This window comes from Stegodyphus dumicola, chromosome 5, assembly GCF_044657685.1.
Source record: "Stegodyphus dumicola isolate Sdum_Otavi_A_Nest chromosome 5, ASM4465768v1".
Classification (NCBI taxonomy): Eukaryota; Metazoa; Arthropoda; class Arachnida; order Araneae; family Eresidae; genus Stegodyphus; species Stegodyphus dumicola.
The window spans coordinates 30234065-30259345 of record NC_140772.1 but is presented as its reverse complement, the minus strand read 5'-3'; the positions used below and the strand labels follow the sequence as shown (position 1 = coordinate 30259345).

General features: G+C 31.1%; 1 protein-coding gene and 1 non-coding gene across 2 annotated transcripts in view; both read left to right on the top strand.

Moving 5' to 3' along the window:
• Positions 1-25281, top strand: part of LOC118187406 (CD9 antigen-like) — a 54606-nt gene that overhangs the window by 12413 nt on the left and 16912 nt on the right. The window contains exons 2-3 of the mRNA XM_085816543.1: positions 8992-9189; positions 21329-21409. Of these exons, the coding sequence (XP_085672669.1) occupies positions 8992-9189; positions 21329-21409 (279 nt within the window). The remainder of the gene's footprint in view (positions 1-8991; positions 9190-21328; positions 21410-25281) is intronic.
• On the top strand, positions 11508-11610 carry LOC118201410 (U6 spliceosomal RNA). Its single transcript, XR_004760234.1, has one exon. It is a non-coding gene; the product is annotated as a U6 spliceosomal RNA (small nuclear RNA).

Sequence of the window (25281 nt, the reverse complement as noted above, 5' to 3'; positions counted from 1 at the left end):
GTTATTATGGTTTTCTGAACCAATAGACGGAAAAAATGGGCAATGCGTTGGCAAAATAGGAACGGTTTGCGTGATGAAGTTCAAACTTCGTGGTTGGTCGTAGGGCAGGGCATGATGGAAACTAGTATGCGCATGCGCACGCAACTTGTTACTGTCGTCCAAAACGTCACGGTACAGCGTGCGTGTAGCGCGATCGAAACGTCTATCCACCGTCAAAGGGTGACTGTGTGGTGTACAGTGTCACGGAATAATCATTGCTATTTTCGTTGATGGCAGGATGACTAGTGAACGATACGTGAAGAATTTGGAAAATTATTTCATCCCCTATTATCCAAAGTGCCCCCTGAATTTCGTGGTTCATGCAAGACGGAACTCGACCCCATCAAACCAAGTGAGTGCACCGCTATGATGGCTTCCGACCACGGACATGAACCAAACGGAATTATATACCATCACGGCGGGGAAGACTCCAAAGTAACAAGGTTGAACATTACATACTAATAACAGTTTTTACATATTGATAACTGCAAGGCACTAAGCGTTACTGGATATACTGGGAATGGTCCATGACCTGTCAAGAACTGTGTTAGGCTAGCACAGTGGGTCTTTATTTCCATGTTAACTTTTGGCAGTAAGCGAAATGTCCTCGTTTGATGTCCTAGAGGAACACTTCAGGGACCGCATTCTGGCTTTGGGGGGGGGAGGGTACCCAGAGGCTGCTGGAATGGGACTCGCTTGGCAGCCATATTCTCTGAATCTGAACACGTGTGACTCATTTTTTGTGGGGCTATATTAAAGACAATGGGTACAGAAATAACCCAACATCCATTGCTGAGCTGAAAACTGCCATTCAGGAGGTCATCAACAGCATCGATGCATGCAGAGTTTTGCTATTCGTCTGCGCCAGGTCATAGCCAAAGATAGCAGGCATATCGAACATGTCATATCCCAAATACAAATATCCGTAGTGGCGTTTACATGTTGATTAAAGTTTGTGTACTCGATAGTTTTTAAATAATTTACGTTTCATTTCACATAGTTCAATAATGGTCACCCTGTATCATCCAAGGCAATCTATTATTAAACTCTATTCAATTATTCCGTTACTATATAGCATCTCATGATATGATAAAAACATTATAGTTTCTTGATTCAACGGGTTCTGTAATATTAAAATTCTCAGATCACGAGTTCTTTTTGCCACCTGCACTCCTTTCATCGTTGTTATACGATAATCCCCTCTTCTATTCCCAAACACGAAAATTACATGTACATTTATTTAAATTTAGACTTTTTTAATGTTCTTTATAAATTAAATGAGAAAAAGTGTAGAAAATAATGATAAAAAATACCAAAACTTGAATAAAAGTAGTTTTTTTATATTCATAAACTAAAACTAAATATCCAACAGGAAAATAAAAATTGCTCGCTGCATTCCTTTACCCAGAAACTACGAAATTCCTACCTAAACTGATTCCTTCTAGATAATCAGGATTACAAGAAATAAAATTTTGTTCGAAAAATTTGCTCTAGAATAATTTCAGCGCTTTCCTTGAGGCTCTGTATTGTTACAGTAACTCACAAAGATATTCGTTAAGGCTACCAAGAGAAACTTTTATGCATTTGAGCTTCTTTTTAATGTATAGACGTATTATCTTTCTTGTCCATTCAGGATTCCTTCTAGATAATCAGGATCACAAGAAATAAAATTTTGTTCGAAAAATTTGTTCTAGAATAATTTCAGCGCTTTCTTTGAGGCTCTGTATTGTAACAGTAACTCACAAAGTTATTCGTTAAGGCTACCAAGAGAAATTTTTATGCATTTGAGCTTCTTTTTAATGTATAGACGTATTATCTTTCTTGTCCATTCAGGATTCTTTCTAGATAATCAGGATTACAAGAAATAAAATTTTGTTCGAAAAATTTGTTCTAGAATAATTTCAGCGCTTTCTTTGAGACTCTGTATTGTAACAGTAACTCACAAAGTTATTCGTTAAGGCTACCAAGGGAAACTTTTATGCATTTGAGCTTCTTTTTAATGTATAGACGTATTATCTTTCTTGTCCAGCTGCTCCAATGCAATTAAATCTCGACACATAGCATTTCTTTTGCAAAAATTGAAATTCTTTCGGTATGGAGATGCTTAACATTGCACCTGACTAGCATTTCTGGTATACCAATGTCTATTAAAAATTCTACGTTAAATGCATGATATGTGATACCGCAGCTGACCACACATTTCAGGCCATTTGATCTAATCAACTAAAGTATGAAAATAATATTCTACAAAGTGTCCCTTTTCATTCATGATCGTTTTTACGAGGTATATCCTAAAAGTTGATAAGGTCTAGGTAAGGATTCCACATCATGTTTTTTCACAGCTTCTTACAATGTTTACTATATCTGTATTAATTTTACCAGCGGCAAAGCGGTAAATTCGCTGAACACTGGTTGTTCAGTCTGAGCTTCGAATCCCAGCGAATGGGCTGACTCCACGTTTTACCCATGTGTAACGTATAATCAAGCCAGTTTCCCTTGGAAATCTCTCCATGAAAGTATCCCTCCTCTTAAGCAGATAGCTCTCGAGTGCTTTGCTGTAATTAAGTGAACCAAATAAAACCTGTATCAATGTTTTACCAAACAGTAATTATTTGCAAAAGCTCTCATCTTAACTACTTAACCATGAGTTGAATATAATTCTTAAAAAACATTTAGTTGCAATGTTACTGGAATAAATACGTTTTATCTTCTAAATAAACCTTTTATTTGTAAAGATGTTTCAGCGTCATATTTTCGTCCACTAAGAATGCCTTCTTTGGATGTTATTGATCTCTTTATTGAATTTCTTTATCATTTATTATTTCGTTCGAGATTTATTTTATTGTCATTCCATGAGAGATATGATTTTCTTCAATAATTGAAACTCCATAAGTTGATAAACTTCTTCCTAAATAATCAGAATTTTCCTTTTCGATTGATGTGCGATGTTGCGCAGTAGAAATTAAAAAAAAATCATTCGTTATGTTCTTGCAGCTATAATTAATGGTATTTAGTTATCGGTATTTTTCATTAATGGTATTTTTCATCGGTATTTAATAGATTTATCAGTTCAGGCTCATTTAGTGCTTCTGCTTTAGTCCTATAACCCTAACTATCATGTAGAGAATTATCGCTATGTTTGAGATAGTACAACAAAGTGTTACGAAGGTTTTAATGCAACGGTTTTAAGCAGAACTTTAAACATAAGGGTAGGATTTTGTGCTGCAAATAACAACAGCTTGTGGAAGTTCAAATTAAAATAGGAGCAGTCAATTCAAAGTAAACGTTGGTCGGTAGTCGATCGGTAGTTAAACTACGCAGTCAAAAACTAAGCTATAAGCTGCCTCAGTAAATTACCGACGCGTCAGATTAAAGTATCTGCATCAAGAGAACGCGAAGGCAAGATAGTTAGGTAAGTAAGTGATAAGTGACGGAGGACGTGGGCACTATCCCTTTACCTTGTTACATTTAACTAGAGGTAGCTGAATCTAACTATGTAGCTCGCATGCTACAAACATTCTCTCTCAAGATCCACAAAGCCCACCAGCGGCCGAGCGGTAAAGTCGCTGAACACTGGTAGTTCGGTCCGAGGTTAGAAACCCGCGAACGGGCTGGCCAGATGGGTGTTTTCGTGGTTTTACCCATGTGTAACGTGTATACGAGCCAGTTTCCCCTAGAAAGGCCTCCACGAATGCATCCCACCTCTTAGGCAGTTAACATTAGTGTGCTTTGCCATAATTAAATACACCGCCACCACCACACCACAAGATCGAAAAATCTCAAATACACAGACAACTAATTTGAATTCTGGCGAAGAATACGGAAAGAAAGTAAATTAAAGATCCAAATCATAATAACTGGTTATTTAAAAATAAGAACTTTACAGAATTTTGTCAATAATTGAGGTATATATTCGTCTATAAATGTAACCATAATGTACTTTAAGTACATAGTAAAAAACTGTGACCTCTTTTTTCAAATTACTACAATTTCGTCAAGTACATGGTTCTAGACGTGAGTTCGTATCTCGTATTATGTGCGATAATAAGCCAGAGTTCTGTGCGACTCAAATCAGAGGCTGAAGTGACTGGACAGTTTGGAATGAAAGAGCATTAAATGTAATAGCCCAAAGGCTATTACTTTCGTTTTGGAATTTTGCGTTGAAACCTTTAAATGGCGGTTCACTTTTCAAACTGTTGCCACCAAATAGTATCGCCCTGTGTTATATTTAAAGAAATTAAATAATGAAGAATCTGCATAAATGTATGTTTCTCGAATTGTGATAAAACAACGTTACCTAGAGCCCTCAAATTTTGAATAACATAATTCTAAATTGAATATGGGCATCTTTGGAATTTGTTTTATTATCGATTTCATATTTTGTAATACTTTAACGAATTTTTGCTTAACAAACTCAAGGATTTCAAAGCTAGCAATGGCATCATTTAACGGGGGGAAATTTAAATTTTTAATTTCCAGCGCACGGGACTGTGTATTGATAACTCTAAAGATATGCTCATTTTAAAATTATTTTGCGATATTGCCGTTAAATTGAATTTTACCGTTTAAGTGCGAAGAACATGATATTTAATAAATAAAGGTAACACACAAAATATTTAAAAAAAAAGGCCCCTTTGGGTGTAATGTAAAATCTGAAAGCTTTCCGATTTTTTTGAAGTCTTTTTTTATTTACTATAGAGAATTTTGCAAGCAAAATTATATTCCATAATCACGATTCCATTTAAAAGGTAAATTTTCAAACTTTATAAATTAAAATTAACATTACTTGCCCCAAGAAGTAAAAAGAAATTTTGCATAAAGTTGAAGATTCTGTTGGACAAGATGTAGAGATATTAGGTTATTTCGAAGCAGGGGAGATGAAAAATAAGCAATACCCTCGCCGGAACTCGAACCACAGGCCTCTCGAATACGCGCCGAGTGTTCTGACCGCTACACCACAAAAACATGCTTAGAAGGCGGGAGAAATACCTTGTAAAGATAAGCAAAAGAGGAATGATAATAAACTCTATAATTTCTTAGCTGCATTACAAAAGTTTAGTTTGAAAAGTAACCTATAAATAAATTGAAATAGCTGTTAGACACAAATGACAGCATTAATGACACATATAAGTAGTTTTTCCATCAATATAAGTAGCACTGTAACTAACTGATTTAGATGAACGGCAGTTACATGTTTAAAAAAATATTTCAGAATGTATAAATAATAAATCTCATAAATATCTCACTATAAATAAAAAGAGCAAAGCTAAAAACTTTAAATTGACTTTGAATATTATGTGATTGATTATCTTTGTTAAATCAGTCACAGCAATTTCTGGCATAGTCAGAAAAATTTGCTTTTATGACGGGCATTACATGTGCAAACGTAACTGATGGTAATTATGTTTGAATTTAATACTTGTAATATTTACCAGTATTGCACAACTGAGTTTCCCAGAATTCTCAGCTACACTGACTACCAATAAGTATTTGGACACCTATGCAAATGACGATATCTGCGGTCCTAAGGTACGTCACGGACTCCGCCGGTATATATCGTGTAGGAAACAGCATCGGCTTTAGTCGCATGCAAGATGCCTCGCAGTACGGAGCTCTCTGATTTCGAGAAAGGTATAATTATCGGGTATCACAAATGTGGCCAATCCTTAAGGTACATATCTAGCGATCTGAAGTACCCAAAATCGACAGTGGTCTATGTGATTAAGAAGTGGAAAGTGAGCGGTGATTGTCGGAATGTGCCCCTAGTCGGCAGACCAACGAAACTGGGAGATAAGAGACCGACGAGTGCTGTCCAGAGAAATTCGGAAGAACCGCATCCAACCGATGGCCCTCATCCGCGAGGAGTTTCAAAAGGCATCCGGGAGTATTGTTTCAATGAATACCATCCTTAAGGTAGCTCATGGTCGTGCTGCTGCCCACAAGCCTTTGATCACAAAGTCCAACCGCGCTGCTTGGTTAATGTGGTGCAAAGCACATCGAAATTGGACCGTAGATCAGTGGAAACGGGTTCTTTGGAGTGGCGAATCAAGGTTCACCCTTTACCGTTCGTATAGCTGGGTCTGGGTCTGGCGTCTACCTGGAGAACGTCTCCTGCCAGAATGCATTGTGCCAACAGTCAAGTTCGGCGGGGGTGGAATTATGGTCTGGGGGTGTTTCTCCTGGTATGGGCTAGGACCCTTGGTCCCCATTCATGGTAAGTTCAACTCCTATGCCTACTGCACTATTTTGGATGACAATGTGCTTCCTACGTTGTGGCAGTTTTACGGGTTGGACCCCTGTTACTTTCAGGACGACAATGCAAGTTGTCATGTTTCGACGTTAACCAAGGCTTGGTATGGTGCCAATGGAGTTCATCGAATGAACTGGCCTGCACAGTGTCCAGACCTGAACCCTATCGAGAACCTCTGGGACGAGTTGCATCGCCGAATTCAGGATTGCACTACCCGTGCAAAATCGGTGAAAGAACTTCTTTGTCTTCTCCAAGCCGAGTGGAAGAAAATACCACTAGCTGTCATACAAAGACTTGTAGAAAGTATGCCCCGAAGTGTCTACGCTGTAATTACCTCTCGTGGAGGCTCTACCAACTATTGATTTTGAATAAAGTTAGTTTTTCTTTTCTATCACAGGTGTCCAAATACTTATTGGTAGCCAGTGTATGTCGTTTTAGCAAGGTTTGAAAGATTTTACAGAGAGAAGGGCAATGAAAAGACTAGAAACTGTTCAGATTTACAAACTGCTCTGTTTTACAATGTGTTACGATTGTGTATTTTGGATTTTACTGTAAAATACAGCGATAGCTCTCAGAAGATCAGAGCAAAGTTGAAGATAACAATCCAACCTAAGAAAGGATAATTAACTCTCATTAACAGCTTGCATAACCGCATAACTTCAATGGATGATTTAAAAAGGGCATTTTACAGTTTCTGCCGACACAAATAATTCACTTTCTTTTTACTTCCTTGTACGAAGTAAAAAGAAAGTATTGTAATCGCGAAAAGTTTTAGGCAGCATATTTCAACGAAAATATCCATTTTGACCGCTATCGAATGCAATTTAACGATGTTTTTGCGTGATATCTGTACGCAAGGAAAGAATAAAAGACTCTTTCCCTCCAAAAAAATTATAAAGCTGCTTTAAAATGAATTCTGAAGAGAATTTTACTTGGCGTCTGTACGAACGTATGTACGTACGTACGTATATCTCGCATAACTCAAAAACGAGTAGCCTCAGAACGTTGAAATTTTGTATATAGGACTCCAATAACATGTAGATGTGCACCTCGTATTTTGGTTGCAATAGGCCGCGCCAAACATATATAAATATATTTATATATATATCCACTCTGTTACCTGGCTCAGTGATCTCAGTTTCTTTACTCTTATATGTTTGTAAATCGTACATTTTGTGCTTTAAAAATGGTTGAGTTATGTTGTTCTTATCTTCCGGTTAAGGTAAAGTAAAGTAAAGTACATGAGTGTGAGTAAAGTACGCATAAAGTATCTGTTATCTCTTTTAATACTATATATTGCTACAGTACGAATAACTTTCATTATTATATAAGGTAATTTGCATATAATTTGAGTAAAGCTGATGACAGATACGCTGGAAGGTAAAGAATTGGAACGCCAAGTTTGGCTTGCTTGTTCACTGTGTTTAAATCCTTAAGTACATAAATAAAAGAAAACATTCTTGCCATTTGCAAATCTTGTAGTCCTGAGTTATGCAGCGTTCTACAGTTCTAGTGCTTAAGGGAACTACAAGAACACTTGGCACAGTTTAAGGATACCACATTTTCACTTTACCTACGAGATACAGGTGTTTTGTTGTTTTAAATATTCCTTTTCTTTCATTACATATCATAATTTTATACTAATCGTGTTATCGAGGAAAATTCATCTGCTTTTATTACATGTTGCATTATCAGGTTCTGTGTTCCGCCTTACTTGCTTTGGGAACATTCAAGAACCTGACTCGGAACAGGGAGCTTACTAAAGTTATGTTCAATAAATGTGGGAAGTAGACAAGATACACAGGAAGGGTATACGAAACCCTTTACTTTTCACTCTTTACAATGGTTTTCGGACTTCGGAATACAGAGACCAACCACTTGTGGTCTGAACGTAAGAATATAAAAATATTAACTAAACTCTAACTTAACTTTGGAATAATAAACAAGGGCCTACGTGGAAGATTGGCCGTATATTAACAGGAAGCCGTATGTAGTACAGAGAACTGTTAACACTACAATACGTTTAAAATTATTAAGAGGATTAAACCTCTGGCCTGGAAGGCAACCAGCAACCGAGTAAAACTGCTAAGGCAAGCGGCCTGCTTCGACTAACTCCTTCCTCTCTCTCGCTTGGCAAAAAGCCACAACTTAAGTACTTGGCGTTAGCAAGACAAATTTGCATAAATAAGTTAAAGCTTTTAATTCTGGCCGGAAGTAGAAAACAAGAAGTGATAGTAAAGATTTAATATAAAATAAACGTTAGTAAAACTTAGGATCCTTACAGCATCACCTAATAAATTTTTAGGAGTATACAAGATATTCGGAAAAGGGGACAAAGCGATTGTTTTGCTGAGTGTTGAGCTGTAAGTTTATCCTGAATGTCAATGATATTTTTCGCTACATTCACTTTTATTGGGCATTTTATGATGCCCAATAAAGGTGAATTTGTAAAGATGTACATCTATTTTTGATTTTAAAATTGCATTCTCTTAAGTATAGTTTACATTTAAAAGAAACCAAATGCAAGTTTACATTTTCTCAAACATACTTGTACTTTGCTTTAGTTTTTAATTTGAATACTCAGAGTATCCACTATAAACATAATTAAAGATTTTATTCTTTCAGATTTGTTAAATACTATTTCATACAAACCTTAGAAATTGATTATAGTATATGTATTTGGTTGTAATGTTTTGCTTTAGCTTCTAGGTGGAGCTATACTGGGCATCGGAATATGGATTCGAGCCGATAGCGATTTCTGGGAATATCATCGTGCTCTGAACATCCCTCAGTATTACCAAGCATGCTACGTTGCAATTGCTTTGGGAGTCATTATCCTCATTATCTCTTTCTTCGGCTGCTGTGGGGCTGCTTTAGACAGTCCATGTATGCTTTTTACAGTGAGTATTTCAACAAAAATATTATGATAGTATTAACTGTAATAAATATCAACCGAACAGAGATTTGAGTTTCGGTAAATAATGAAATGCCTTTATAATCATACGTCGCTAAACATAAACGTTCCTGTGGTACGAAGCACCAAACAGAAACTGAACACAACATTTATAAAACTTTAATTAAATATTCTTCAGTTTAAAAAATATTTTACTAGACTACCATAGATATGGTAACAAGAGTAAAAAATTATTTTGTTAATCGAGGTAATTTACCCTTTGAACGAAGCCATCATGAATCTTATAAGTACCAGCTGTTCATCAGATGGTTGGGTAATAGAGTCCCTTGCTAGCATTTCGAGAAAGATCATGCATTGTTTTAAAATCTAAGACGTGCGAAGTAGTTACTTATGTGCAGGGTCTGATGGAGTTAGTGTAAAGGGCGACGAGGGTAATATGAAAATAGTTGCCCACATCTTTTACCAAGTCTCAAGGATGGCATGCATGAAGGTGCCGGTACCATTACGAAGTTCTGTACCCTGAGGAAAGCAACCCTCAACGATGCTGCCGCGACGCCGATATGATGGTTTTAATCTTAGCGGACAATCAGCAAGATGTATTAAAGGTGCCGAAGCCCCTCTCTCCCTTTTCAGGAGAAAAATTATTCTTCAGCCTAAACGATATGTTTCCACTAGACCAGAGCTTAACATACTGGTGCCTTACATTTTCAGAAGAATACAGTATGGGTTGGACTGATTTTTGTCGTATATAGCAAGTAGGATTTGAGAATAGTTAGTAGACGATATTAGTCTACGTCCACTTATCATCATATTTTGATACGATCTGTTGAAAAAAATAGTTGATCGAGTCCTTCTAATAAAAGGAACAGTCCGAGCCCATTTAGAGCGTCAATGGGATGCTTATAATTGCATTTCCGTTTTAGGTAGAAGTTTTACAATCTTTCTCAAAGACTTGGTTAACATGCATGAGGATCTGGTTTGTAAATCTCAGAAATTCAACATATGCCAAAATAAAGGGACCAGATTTCAAAGCATTTATTTTCTATAGCGATGACATTCTTTAATACAGAGGCTGTTCGCACATTTTATATACGATTCTGGTAAGCGGTAATAAAAGATCATTTGCTGCAAAAGAAGTAATTGCAATTGTACTCGTACTATGTTTTCAAAAGTCAGAATTATCGTCTGTGGCTTGAAAGTTTCGTTTTTATTGAAATTGGCGAATTTAACAAAGCAATGGTTCGAAGGTTACATGTACGCTCTTTCCGAAGAGAAATATGCATACTCCTTTATCCAAAAACGATGTGAGAGTCATGGTTTTGTGATATCTAAAGCGTCGATAGGTAATATCATCAACAAGAAAGGAAACAAAACGTCAAATTGGAGCCTCAAGGGGGATAAAAATTCCAAACAAGTATCCAAGGAAAAAACGGACATCTTCGACTATTCCAAAGGTACGTTGTTTAATGTTCAACGAAAATCCCCCTAGTCAAAGGACAGTTGAAAAATCATTAAAATGCTCGGTGTCCACTGTAAACAAAATGATAAACGTTGATTTAAATCTTAAGAAAGCGAAGAAACGTAATGTGCATCGTCTTCTTCCAAAGCATATCGCTCAAAGCAGAACACGCTGCAGAATTCTATATGAGAAACACCTATCCAAAGAAAAATGGAAAATAATTGTCACAATAGATGAAGCATGGATGTATTTAAATAATTGTAACAAAAAAAGAGCCATTCATTATCATAAAAGGGAAGAAAAGAATTTAAGTACATTGTTCAAAAAATCGAAAGAAAGTTTTTCTAAGGGATTCATGATTGTTGCTGGTTTTTCTTATAATGGCAAGTTAAAAATAAAGAGAGTGCAACAAAATGTCAAGATCAACTCCAAATACTGTCAGGAACATATTTTATCGCCAATTTTTCTGAATGAAATACCATCGCTTTACCCACAGTACCATCAATCTCTGAGACTCCATCAGGACAAAGCTAGCAGTCGCACATCCAAATCCACTGTAAATTTCCTAAAAGAAATGGAACAAAAAACTGGTATCGAGGCCATACCCTTCACTGATATCCCTACTAAATCTCCCGATGTGTCACCTATGGATTTTTGTGCTTTCGGACTTTTAAAAACTGCATTATCCAAACGTTGTCCCCTAACCCTAACAGGACTCTGGAAAGCTGTTCAGGAGGAATGGGATAGAATATCTCTTCTGCCACTTCAAAAGGCATTATTATCCTGGAAATTGCGGTGTCGAAAGATAGTTCAAAATAAGGGATGTCAAACAGAACATTTTTTATGTACTCGCTTCGGCAGTACATGTACTAAAATTGGAACGATACAGAGAAGATTAGAATGGCCCCTGCGCAAGGATGACACAAGAATTTTTTGTAATTTAGTTTTGTGAATACAATATACATCGTGTAAAAAATGTGTGAACAGCCTCTGTATTATTGCTGAACCCTGGCGTAAATGGCTGGCTAATGCCAAAAAGATAATTTCCGTTTAAGTCTCCTTATCATTTCCCGGGGTTATTATCAGTCTCTAACATGATGTGATACTGTTATTTTATACACTGTTATCGATGTATACACTGTACTTGATTTTTTCTGTTTGCAATGCAGCATTTGTTACTTTTGCCAGTTTTAAGTATGTTATTTCTGATATTAATTAGGAGAACACCTTTTTTAAATGCTACAAATTACTGTTAAATTTTGTCTTTACTATACTCTCCTTTTTATCGAGATAATAACCTCATCTTGTTTTAATAAAAGATTCAACTTAAAATGTTTACTTCACAGGCTGAACTGACAGTGTTAACATGCTTTCATACGTATTTGCTATAAAACTCATTTTTGATATAAAAGTTCTAACATGTAATTTTAGAAGAAGTTTCATTTTTAAGACTGTGATTTCGATGAAGCAAAGAAAATTCTTCTCGGTTTAGGACAAGCTTTAATTTATAATGTTATTAATATATATGTTAGTGGAATTTTAGGATTTTCATACCCAGTAAGACCAACAGCACTGAAAATAATGACCTCTAAGTACACTTAATGTTTTTCTTTCTTATATTAGGATATGCACCTCATTGCTTTTTAAGTGGTACATTAAATTTGGTGAGTTTTCTGTTAAAAATTATGTCCCAGTTAATGCTTTTACAACAATTTCTAAAGGACAAGAAAGAAAAATTCTTTTATCTCATCAGGAGATCAAACTAAAGTAAAAAAAAAATGTCTTTCAGTTCATCATAGCATTAACAACGGACAGTAGAGTTTTTTCAAAAAGCGTTTCTGTGAAAGAATTAAAGAGATTAACGAAGAAAAGCGAGGAAAAAGTCTGCTAATTAATTATCTCACGATAATGAAACAAGTGGATTACAACGCTAAGTCATTACTTTTATCAACTATCTATGTAACGTTTTTAGAACTGACTGTTTTTATCAAAGGTAAAATCTTGGCAGTTTTCTTTTGAAAAAAAGTCATTGACTTCCCCTTAGAAAATGTTGCACATTTAGAAATTTTGGGTACTTAATATTGAAATGAATCTCAGCTTTCAAAATATTGTTTTAACTATTAAGAATTTTCATAAAAACGTATAAAGTTTAACATATTTAAAGAAACTTCCATTAAATATACAGTGGTGGCCAAAATTGTAGACACTTTTGGAAATTTTTATGTTTTTGAACTTTGTATGCTTATACGTTTCACAAAATGCAAACTTGTATATATCATTTTAAAGAGAACTTATTACTGAATTCAATACAAAACACAAAATTCAATTATTTGCAATACAAAAAAGTTAAACGATAATAGTTTTCGATATATATTAGATAGTGATGATTGCAGTGAGTTATCAGTACTTAGTTGGGTACCCTTTATTTTGGATTACAGCTTCACATCGACGTTACATCGAACTCACAAGAGTTTTAAGCTCTTCTTTCGTTATTCCATGATGCCAGGAAACAATTATAGCCTCAATTAGTTCCCTTTTATTTGATAGGTGCTTCATTCGGACAAGAGGTTTCAAACGGTGCCACAAATTTTCGATAGGATTGAGGTCAGGACTGTTTCCTGGCCATGACAACAATTTAATGCTCTTTGTACGAAACCACTCTTTTCATATTTTGGCCGTGTGGCAAGGAGGAGAATCCTGCTGAAAAATAAACGAAGCATTGTTGGGAAAGAGATCTCTGATGGAAGATAGAAGTTTTGGTCCTAGAATAGTGTCAATATATTTTCTGGCATTCAGTGTCCCATCGATGACATGAAGGCGACCAATACCATCTGCTGACATGCGTGACCAAATCCTAACACTAACTGGGTTCTTCACAGTTGCTTGAATGCAGTCAAGATGTAGCTCTTCTCCTATTCTACGTCTTACATATTTTCGCCCATCACTACCGAATAACGATATCTTAGTTTCATCACTCCATATAACTTGTGACCACTGATCACCTGTCCAATTAATTTGTTCCTTTGCTCACTGTAGTCTTTTTTTCGTTGCTGAAAATTAAGATAAGGCTTTTTTCGTGAAATTCTACCTCTCAGTCCAACAGCTGTTAATCTTCTCCTGATTGTTCTTGAACTGACAGAAACACCAGGATCATTCAGATCACTTCTGATGGCCTCTGATGACATTTTTCTATCTTGGAGACATAGTCTTTTTATTCTTCTATCATCAATAGATGTGGTGCACCTTTTTCGGTCTTTTCCTTCTTTGCTTTTTATTGAATTTGTCTCCTGATATCGTAAACAAAACGTTCGGACTCCAGATGTAGTCACTGAACCATCCACCTGTCTTGCAATTTCAGCATAGGAAAGACCACTTTCTCGTAACACAATAATATTACATCTCTTTCTAGGTGTCCAATCTACTCTTTTATTTGATGTCATTGCTTCTTGACCAAATATTAAAATTTTCACAAAAATTCCTACTTGTAATTGCAGTGTATAAGAAACAGGTCCTCCTTCTACAGAACAAAGCAAAATAATGAATTGTTTCAAGTGTAAACATGATGTCAGCTTCTACTGACAGTTACTAACATTTGATTGGTTCTCAGAACAAGAACAGTGATTGGCCAGGAAAGCTAGACATTACAAACCAATTCATAACTGTGTTTTTTATTTATATTAAAGTACATATAACTTTTTTGTATTACAAATAATTGAATTTTGTGTTTTGTATTGAATTCAGTAATAAATTCTTTTTAAAATGATATATACAAGTTTGCATTTTGCGAAACGTAACATTTTCTATAAGCATACAAAGTTCAAAAACATAAAAATTTCCGAAAGTGTGAACAATTTTGGCCACCACTCTATGTACTCCAGAAAGATATACATGTAATAAGTAATTTAAAAAAATTCTTGCATTTATTATTGCCAAAGGGTAGTTTGCCCAGAAGGACTATTAATTTCGTTTTGGCATTTTGTGTTGATTCACTCTAAATGTCGGTTAACTTTTCAAATTGTAGCGATCAAGTATTAGAGCCCTGTATTATATTTAAAGAAATTTAATGAAGAATATGCATAAATGTATGTATGTTTCTCGTATTGCTCTTTATTATTATCCATTGCAACTATTTATGTGGCAATTTAGCAGTGTATGTCAGACAGTATATTTTGTTAATTCCAATATTAACTATATACTAAGTACTGTTCAGTTCTATACGCAAAAATATGATGGTTACTCGTAATTTGCTTTACACATAAAGATTAAAATTCACTTCACACATTGTTACGATGCATTTAAAATATAATTTGCGAATGTATGATTGCCATTTATATTCGAATATGATGTTTGTTTTAGTTGTTATTTTTGTTTTAGTGCAATGTTCGCGATCATTTTCACAGTAAATAAATGCTTACAATACAATTGAAATATTACATGTTTACAGTACATTTGAGATTGTTGCATATTGTTGCTTGCGTAGGGTTTGTAATACATTGAATGCACAAGTCCGATAAAAAGTTAACAAAATTTATTCTTATCATAAGATTAAATAATAAAACGCAGGTTTTTCCTCAAAGATATTCGCATAATATCACGCAATATAATCAGTAGCTATATTTTAAACTACTAAAACTTTAAATAGAATACAATCCAAAGCTCAGAGAAAGCTAATCCGGTCAAAATTTACAACAGCTAAATAAACAACAACAGCTCAGTAAACAACCGAACTGAAATGTTTTTCTCATGCTTTTTAAGCCTTTTTAATCGTGCATGAGAACATTCTGGTAGTTTTTATTTTCTTGAGGTTTCTGGAAAGCAAAAGAGAATAATTACAGTTACAGCTAACACACAATTGCATTTATTCAGTTTAAATATGAATTACGAGATATCTATTTATTAAATGCGCGTGCTTCTGTATTTTTACTTTTTCGGCGTAGTTTTCTCTTAAAACTCGTCACATACTGCATTGGACGGGGAAATAAAACAATTTTAATTACGTTTCTACTAAAACTAAAAATAGCTAACTAAATACAAAATCCGTAACAACATGTATAATATTAGAACACAATATTTACAATAGATGTGTTGCAGTACAATAATAGAGTTTATAAACGATAATGACTGGCAGCACTGGTTAAGTAACTAGAGACTAGAGCGCAGTTGTTGCGATCTTTTACAGATTTCTAAAGTCAGTTTCCTGCACTCCATAATGCAAATTTGTTGACCTACCATAGAATACAAAACTCTTTTTTGTTCAGAATTTACCATTGGGCAAAGCAAGAGCTATATGGGCTATACGTTCTTCGAAAATCTTCCAGAAAATTCCTTCATCAAGTTAAATATAGGCTAAATTCATCATCTGCTAAAAGTATTTGCAATAAGATTATTATCTTCGATTTTTTCTTTATTATTGCCAATATTTATCAGTTTTTAACTTCTAAAATTTGCATTATTGCAAATATTTATCGGTTTTTAACTTCGAAACATTTTGTATTATTGCCAATATTTATCGCTTTTGAACTTCTAAAATTTGTATTATTGCTAATATTTATCAGTTTTTAACTTCGAAACATTTTGTATTATTGCCAATATTTATCGCTTTTGAACTTCTAAAATTTGTATTATTGCTAATATTTATCAGTTTTTAACTTCTAAAATTTGTATTATTGCTAATATTTATCAGTTTTTAACTTCTAAAATTTTGTATTATTGCAAATATTTATCAGTTTTTAACTTCTAAAAATTTTTTATTATTGCAAATATTTATCAGTTTTTAACTTCTAAAAATTTTGTATTATTGCCAATATTTATCGCTTTTGAACTTCTAAAATTTGTATTATTGCTAATATTTATCAGTTTCTAACTTCTAAAATTTTGTATTATTGCAAATATTTACCAGTTTTTAACTTCTAAAAATTTTGTATTATTGCAAATATTTATCAGTTTTTAACTTCTAAAAATTTTGTATTATCGCAAATATTTATCAGTTTTTAACTTCTAAAAATTTTCTATTTTTGCCAATATTTATCGCTTTTGAACTTCTAAAATTTGTATTATTGCTAATATTTATCAGTTTTTAACTTCGAAACATTTTGTATTATTGCTAATATTTATCAGTTTTTAACTTCTAAAAATTTTGTATTATTGCAAATATTTATCAGTTTTTAACTTCGAAACATTTTGTATTATTGCTAATATTTATCAGTTTTTAACTTCTAAAAATTTTGTATTATTGCAAATATTTATCAGTTTTTAACTTCGAAACATTTTGTATTATTGCAAATATTTATCGCTTTTGAACTTCTAAAATTTGTATTATCGCAAATATTTATCAGTTTTTAACTTCTAAAAATTTTCTATTTTTGCCAATATTTATCGCTTTTGAACTTCTAAAATTTGTATTATTGCTAATATTTATCAGTTTTTAACTTCGAAACATTTTGTATTATTGCTAATATTTATCAGTTTTTAACTTCGAAACATTTTGTATTATTGCAAATATTTATCGCTTTTGAACTTCTAAAATTTGTATTATTGCTAATATTTATCAGTTTTTAACTTCGAAACATTTTGTATTATTGCCAATATTTATCGCTTTGAACTTCTAAAATTTGTATTATTGCTAATATTTATCAGTTTTTAACTTCTAAAATTTGTATTATTGCTAATATTTATCAGTTTTTAACTTCTAAAATTTTGTATTATTGCAAATATTTATCAGTTTTTAACTTCTAAAAATTTTGTATTATTGCAAATATTTATCAGCTTTTAACTTCTAAAAATTTTGTATTATCGCCTATATTTATCGCTTTTGAACTTCTAAAATTTGTATTACTGCTAATATTTATCAGTTTTTAACTTCGAAACATTTTGTATTATTGCCAATACTTATCGCTTTTGAACTTCTAAAATTTGTATTATTGCTAATATTTATCAGTGTTTAACTTCTAAAATTTGTATTATTGCAAATATTTATCAGTTTTTAACTTCTAAAAATTTTGTATTATTGCCAATATTTATCGCTTTTGAACTTCTAAAATTTGTATTATTGCTAATATTTATCAGTTTTTAACTTCGAAACATTTTGTATTATTGCCAATACTTATCGCTTTTGAACTTCTAAAATTTGCATTATTGCTAAAATTTATCAGTTTTTAACTTCTAAAAATTTTGTATTATTGCCAATATTTATCACTTTTGAACTTCTAAAATTTGTATTATTGCTAATATTTATCAGTTTTTAACTTCTAAAAATTTTGTATTATTGCAAATATTTATCAGTTTTTAACTTCGAAACATTTTGTATTATTGCCAATACTTATCGCTTTTGAACTTCTAAAATTTGTATTATTGCTAATATTTATCAGTTTTTAACTTCGAAACATTTTGTATTATTGCTAATATTTATCGCTTTTAAACTTCTATAATTTGTATTATTGCTAATATTTATCAGTTTTTAACTTCTAAAATTTTGTATTATTGCAAATACTTATCAGTTTTTAACTTCTAAAAATTTCGTATTATTGCCAATATTTATCGCTCCTGAACTTCTAAAATTCTTATTATTGCTAATATTTATCAGTTTTTAACTTCGAAACATTTTGTATTATTGCCAATATTTATCGCTTTTGAACTTCTAAAATTTGTATTATTGCTAATATTTATCAGTTTTTAACTTCTAAAATTTGTATTATTGCTAATATTTATCAGTTTTTAACTTCTAAAATTATGTATTATTGCAAATATTTATCAGTTTTTAACTTCTAAAAATTTTGTATTATTGCAAATATTTATCAGTTTTTAACTTCTAAAAATTTTCTATTATTGCCAGTATTTATCGCTTTTGAACTTCTAAAATTTGTATTATTGCTAATATTTATCAGTTTTTAACTTCGAAACATTTTGTATTATTGCCAATACTTATCGCTTTTGAACTTCTAAAATTTGTATTATTGCTAATATTTATCAGTTTTTAACTTCGAAACATTTTGTATTATTGCTAATATTTATCGCTTTTAAACTTCTATAATTTGTATTATTGCTAATATTTATCAGTTTTTAACTTCTAAAATTTTGTATTATTGCAAATACTTATCAGTTTTTAACTTCTAAAAATTTCGTATTATTGCCAATATTTATCGCTCCTGAACTTCTAAAATTCTTATTATTGCTAATATTTATCAGTTTTTAACTTCGAAACATTTTGTATTATTGCCAATATTTATCGCTTTTGAACTTCTAAAATTTGTATTATTGCTAATATTTATCAGTTTTTAACTTCTAAAATTTGTATTATTGCTAATATTTATCAGTTTTTAACTTCTAAAATTATGTATTATTGCAAATATTTATCAGTTTTTAACTTCTAAAAATTTTGTATTATTGCAAATATTTATCAGTTTTTAACTTCTAAAAATTTTCTATTATTGCCAGTATTTATCGCTTTTGAACTTCTAAAATTTGTATTATTGCTAATATTTATCAGTTTTTAACTTCGAAACATTTGGTATTATTGCCAATATTTATCGCTTTTGAACTTCTAAAATTTGTATTATTGCTAATATTTATCAGTTTTTAACTTCGAAACATTTTGTATTATTGCTAATATTTATCAGTTTTTAACTTCTAAAAATTTTGTATTATTGCAAATATTTATCAGTTTTTAACTTCGAAACATTTTGTATTATTGCAAATATTTATCGCTTTTGAACTTCTAAAATTTGTATTATCGCAAATATTTATCAGTTTTTAACTTCTAAAAATTTTCTATTTTTGCCAATATTTATCGCTTTTGAACTTCTAAAATTTGTATTATTGCTAATATTTATCAGTTTTTAACTTCGAAACATTTTGTATTATTGCTAATATTTATCAGTTTTTAACTTCGAAACATTTTGTATTATTGCAAATATTTATCGCTTTTGAACTTCTAAAATTTGTATTATTGCTAATATTTATCAGTTTTTAACTTCGAAACATTTTGTATTATTGCCAATATTTATCGCTTTGAACTTCTAAAATTTGTATTATTGCTAATATTTATCAGTTTTTAACTTCTAAAATTTGTATTATTGCTAATATTTATCAGTTTTTAACTTCTAAAATTTTGTATTATTGCAAATATTTATCAGTTTTTAACTTCTAAAAATTTTGTATTATTGCAAATATTTATCAGCTTTTAACTTCTAAAAATTTTGTATTATCGCCTATATTTATCGCTTTTGAACTTCTAAAATTTGTATTACTGCTAATATTTATCAGTTTTTAACTTCGAAACATTTTGTATTATTGCCAATACTTATCGCTTTTGAACTTCTAAAATTTGTATTATTGCTAATATTTATCAGTGTTTAACTTCTAAAATTTGTATTATTGCAAATATTTATCAGTTTTTAACTTCTAAAAATTTTGTATTATTGCCAATATTTATCGCTTTTGAACTTCTAAAATTTGTATTATTGCTAATATTTATCAGTTTTTAACTTCGAAACATTTTGTATTATTGCCAATACTTATCGCTTTTGAACTTCTAAAATTTGCATTATTGCTAAAATTTATCAGTTTTTAACTTCTAAAAATTTTGTATTATTGCCAATATTTATCACTTTTGAACTTCTAAAATTTGTATTATTGCTAATATTTATCAGTTTTTAACTTCTAAAAATTTTGTATTATTGCAAATATTTATCAGTTTTTAACTTCGAAACATTTTGTATTATTGCCAATACTTATCGCTTTTGAACTTCTAAAATTTGTATTATTGCTAATATTTATCAGTTTTTAACTTCGAAACATTTTGTATTATTGCTAATATTTATCGCTTTTAAACTTCTATAATTTGTATTATTGCTAATATTTATCAGTTTTTAACTTCTAAAATTTTGTATTATTGCAAATACTTATCAGTTTTTAACTTCTAAAAATTTCGTATTATTGCCAATATTTATCGCTCCTGAACTTCTAAAATTCTTATTATTGCTAATATTTATCAGTTTTTAACTTCGAAACATTTTGTATTATTGCCAATATTTATCGCTTTTGAACTTCTAAAATTTGTATTATTGCTAATATTTATCAGTTTTTAACTTCTAAAATTTGTATTATTGCTAATATTTATCAGTTTTTAACTTCTAAAATTATGTATTATTGCAAATATTTATCAGTTTTTAACTTCTAAAAATTTTGTATTATTGCAAATATTTATCAGTTTTTAACTTCTAAAAATTTTCTATTATTGCCAGTATTTATCGCTTTTGAACTTCTAAAATTTGTATTATTGCTAATATTTATCAGTTTTTAACTTCGAAACATTTGGTATTATTGCCAATATTTATCGCTTTTAAACTTCTAAAATTTGTATTATTGCTAATATTTATCAGTTTTTAACTTCTGAAATTTTGTATTATTGCAAATATTTATCAGTTTTTAACTTCTAAAAATTTTGTATTATTGCTAATATTTATCAGTTTTTAACTTCAAAAAATTAAATTTTAGTTGAGTGGTTTTTCCATTAAGCATCGGTATAATAAAGTGTATGTGCTTGTATTGCGAAATATTCAAATTAACATAATATTTGTAAATTTATTCTAAAATTTAAAGTCAATTTTCGGCCATGTGGATACTTGTTTCTCGACTTCATTCAAACACTGATTTACTTTTCTTACAGTATTTTGTTATTCTGGTAATTGTGGTTGTGATGGAACTTGCAGCTGCTGGGCTTGTGTGGAAGCATGCTAATGGTGAAAAGGTATAAGCTAAATTCTTTAAATCTTAAACTGAATTTCGTTTTATCTTAAATGTACATCTTGCACAAAAAATTGAGACACTTCCATATTTCTCGTTTTACTTCGCCGATTTACGAAATTTGACTTCCGTTTTTCATGTCTCGAAATCGCGAGTTGTACATATACTCGTATATATATTAGATTTATACATAGCATTATTCTAACATAGCTATTTTGATACAAAATCGTACTTTTTCTGAAATGAAATATGAATTTTTTCTATATTTCGATTCTATGACTCAAATTATGCCAAAGTGCAAAGTTTTTGAAAATTCGAATGATTAGTTTTTTAAAAAATTAGCTCTTGAAATTTGAGCTTCTTAATATTAAATGAGTTTGTTATAGATTCATTAATATCTCTCTTTTTATTAAACGCACTTGATTCTTTCTTTCATAGCTCGAAATTAGGATTTATTCCAAATAAAATTCGCAGCTATATTCTGATTTATTTTTGAAATTTGAATTTTTTTATATTTTTCGAAATATTTTAATATTGTTTTATATATTTTTCGAAAATATTTGAATTATAACATATAAAAGTTTTCCCATCGTCTTAAAATGGCTGTGTTTCTAAGCAATAAATAAGTCAATAATATAAATAAGTATTTTTATGCAAAATTTCGCAAGATATTTGTAAATTTACATAATTGCCCGTTTTGAAAATGGGCATATTTACTTTAAGCAGTAAAGCTTACTATATTTATTGCTTCCCAATGTGTTTTACGGATCTAAAAACAGAAAAAAAATGATTTGAAAAGGATGAAAGATACTCGCTCACAATTTTCCGCTCTTGCAAAATAAAAGGAAAAAGAAAGTAGGTTAACATATAAAGTAAGAATTTCGCCGAGTGAATTATTCTTAGCGCAAATTGAGAAAAGTGCGCCAAGATAAATTTTTAAATTTCTCTGTAAGTTTATCACCAAATTTGCAAAATTAAATATTTAGGAATAATTTGAGCCGTAGAATCGAAACACGAAAAAAAATTGGTATGTGATCGCAGAAAAAGTCCGATTTTGTGTCAAAACTCTTATGCTAGAACAATGCTATACATAAATCTAATATATATTCTAAATCGTTCTTTTGAGACATGAAGAACACGAATTAAATTTCATTAATCGACCGGAAGAGTTTTGTTTTTGTGTTCAAAGGGGTAATTTGCCCAAGAGGACTATTCGTTTTGACATTTTGCATCGATTCACGATAAGCGTTGCTTCACTTTTCAGATTGTTGCCACCAAATATTACCCGCCTGTATTATATTTAAAGAAATTAAATAATTAATAATCTGCACGTATATCTGTATGTTTTATCACTGTGATAAAACAACATACCTAGAGCCATCAAAATTTGAGTAACGTAATCTTCCATAGAATATGGGCATATGGAAGTCCTAATTTGAATTTCAAATTTGTTTTATTATCGATTTCATACTTTGCAACACTTCAATGAATTTTTGATTAACAAACTAAATGATTTCAAAGCGAACGATGGCAACACTGTACGAGAAAAAACAATATTTTTATCTCCACCGCGCCAGACTCTGTATCGAAATTTCTAAAGATATGTTCATTTTAAAATTATTTTGCGATATTGCTGTTGAACTAAATTTTATGGTTTTTTAAGCACGAAGAACATGATATTTATTAAAGGTAACACACAAAATGAAAAAAAAAAAAAAAAACTTTGGACGTAATTTAAAATATGTAACCTTTCATATTTGCTTTTTTTTTTTTTTTTTTCTTTTTTTTTAATCTAAAGGGGCTTTGTCCCTGGGGGACTATTGTTCTCGTTTTGCGATTTTGAGTCGAAACACTCTGAATGTCCGTTTCACTTTTCAAACTGTCTACGCCAAATACTATCGTCCTGTATTATATTTGAAAAAATTAAATAATGAAGAATCTGCATAAATCTATGTATGTTTTTCACATTGTGATAAAACAACGGTACCTAGAGACACCAGAATTTGAATAACGTAATCCTCTTCCAGGTATGTGCATCTGGAAACCCAAAGTTGAAATTTGGAATTTTTTTATTATCTATTTCATATTTTGTAAAACTTTAACGAATTTTGACTTACAACTCAAGGCTTTCAAAGCGAGCAATGGCAACGTTGTACAGAAAAAACATTTTTATCTCCAGTGCGCGAGACTGTGTATCGGAAATTCTAAAGATATGCTCATTTTAAAACTATTTTGCGATATTGCTTTTGAACTAGATTTTATGGTTAAAGTGCAGAAAAAAAGATATTTAAGGAATAAAGGTAACACACAAAACATTAAAAAAAAAAATCCTTTGAAATTAATTTAAAATCTGAAACTGTTCAGGTTTTTTTTTTTTTTTTTTTTCTTTCTTTTTTGTGCAGAATGAACGCACAGAATAATTTTCTAATAATTATCAGAGAATTTCGCCCTGATGTTAATACTATTCTCCCATACCTAGGCCCTATAAATTTAAATTAACAATTAATTTATTATTTTCCATGTGCTCTATTGTAAAACTTCGATAAATAGTTTACGCACTTTGTTAAAATTATTTGAAAGTAATGATCGAGGACCCTTTTTCCGGTTGTGTACAATTAAAAAAAATCTGATGTGTACACCACATGACTTCCTTTAACGGAATATTAAATTATACGCATTTTTCTTGCATTTCATTTAAACTTATTGGATTGAATTAAATCTACTTCGTTGACAGCGCATAAACCAAAATACAATAAATGCATTCTTTAAAATTCACTATAGTATTTGTTTGCGATAGCGACACTCTGGCGCTAGATTCACTTAACAGTATTAATAATTATATAACAGTCAACTTATATAATAATTTTATAACGGAAACTAAGGTAACTGTTATATAATCCAATAATTATATAACAGTTAACTTATATATTTCGTTTATATTATAACTGATAATGCACAAAATTTATATCATTTAAAGAATAGAATTATCTAATCGTTGCCACATGTTCTGTTCAAATACTATAATAAAGCTAGAATGATATATAAAAGAAATTAAGCAAAGAAAACAAAAAAGAAACAGTCTTTCACAGACGATTGAGTATTTCTCATTTTATTAATTCAGTTCTCACTTCGCGAGAAGTCAAAAATACATAAAAACTCAAAATATCTATATTAAAAATTACGAAGTAAATCTCAAACACTTATTTCCTCGAAAAAATTCCAGAAAGAATTAAGCATGATTTAATTGGCAATAATAAATGAAGGCGTTATTTTTGTGTTGCGAAGCTTAGTCTCTCTAGATTGGCAACAAATCCACTTAGACTCCTGTTTCAAATGTAAACATCAATGCCCGCCATTAAAAAGGCTTAGCGGCAATTAAACAGCTTTAAAATTGCTGATAATTCTAAAATTATTGCACACAGATTTACTAAAGGCATAAAATCCCTAACTGGAAGATAAAAACAACATAATTCAATCATTTTTAAAGCAAAAAATGTACAATTTACCAACAAATAAGAGTAAAGAAACTGAGATCACCAAGCCGGGTAACAGAGTGGTTATATATATAAATATATTGATATATGTTTGGTGCTGGCGATTGGAACCAAAATACGAGGTGCACATCTACATGTTATAGCAGTCCTATATACAAAATTTCAACGTTCTGAGGCTACTCGTTTTTGAGTTATGCGAGATACGTACGTACGCTCGCACGTACGTACGTATGTAAGAAAAAGGCCCAAGATAAATTTTTAAATATCTTCATAAATTTCTCATCAAAAGTTACAAAATTTTATATCTAGGCATAATGTGAGTTATAGAATCGAAATATGGAAAAACATTGTTATGGTATTTCAGAAAAAGTTCAATTTTGTT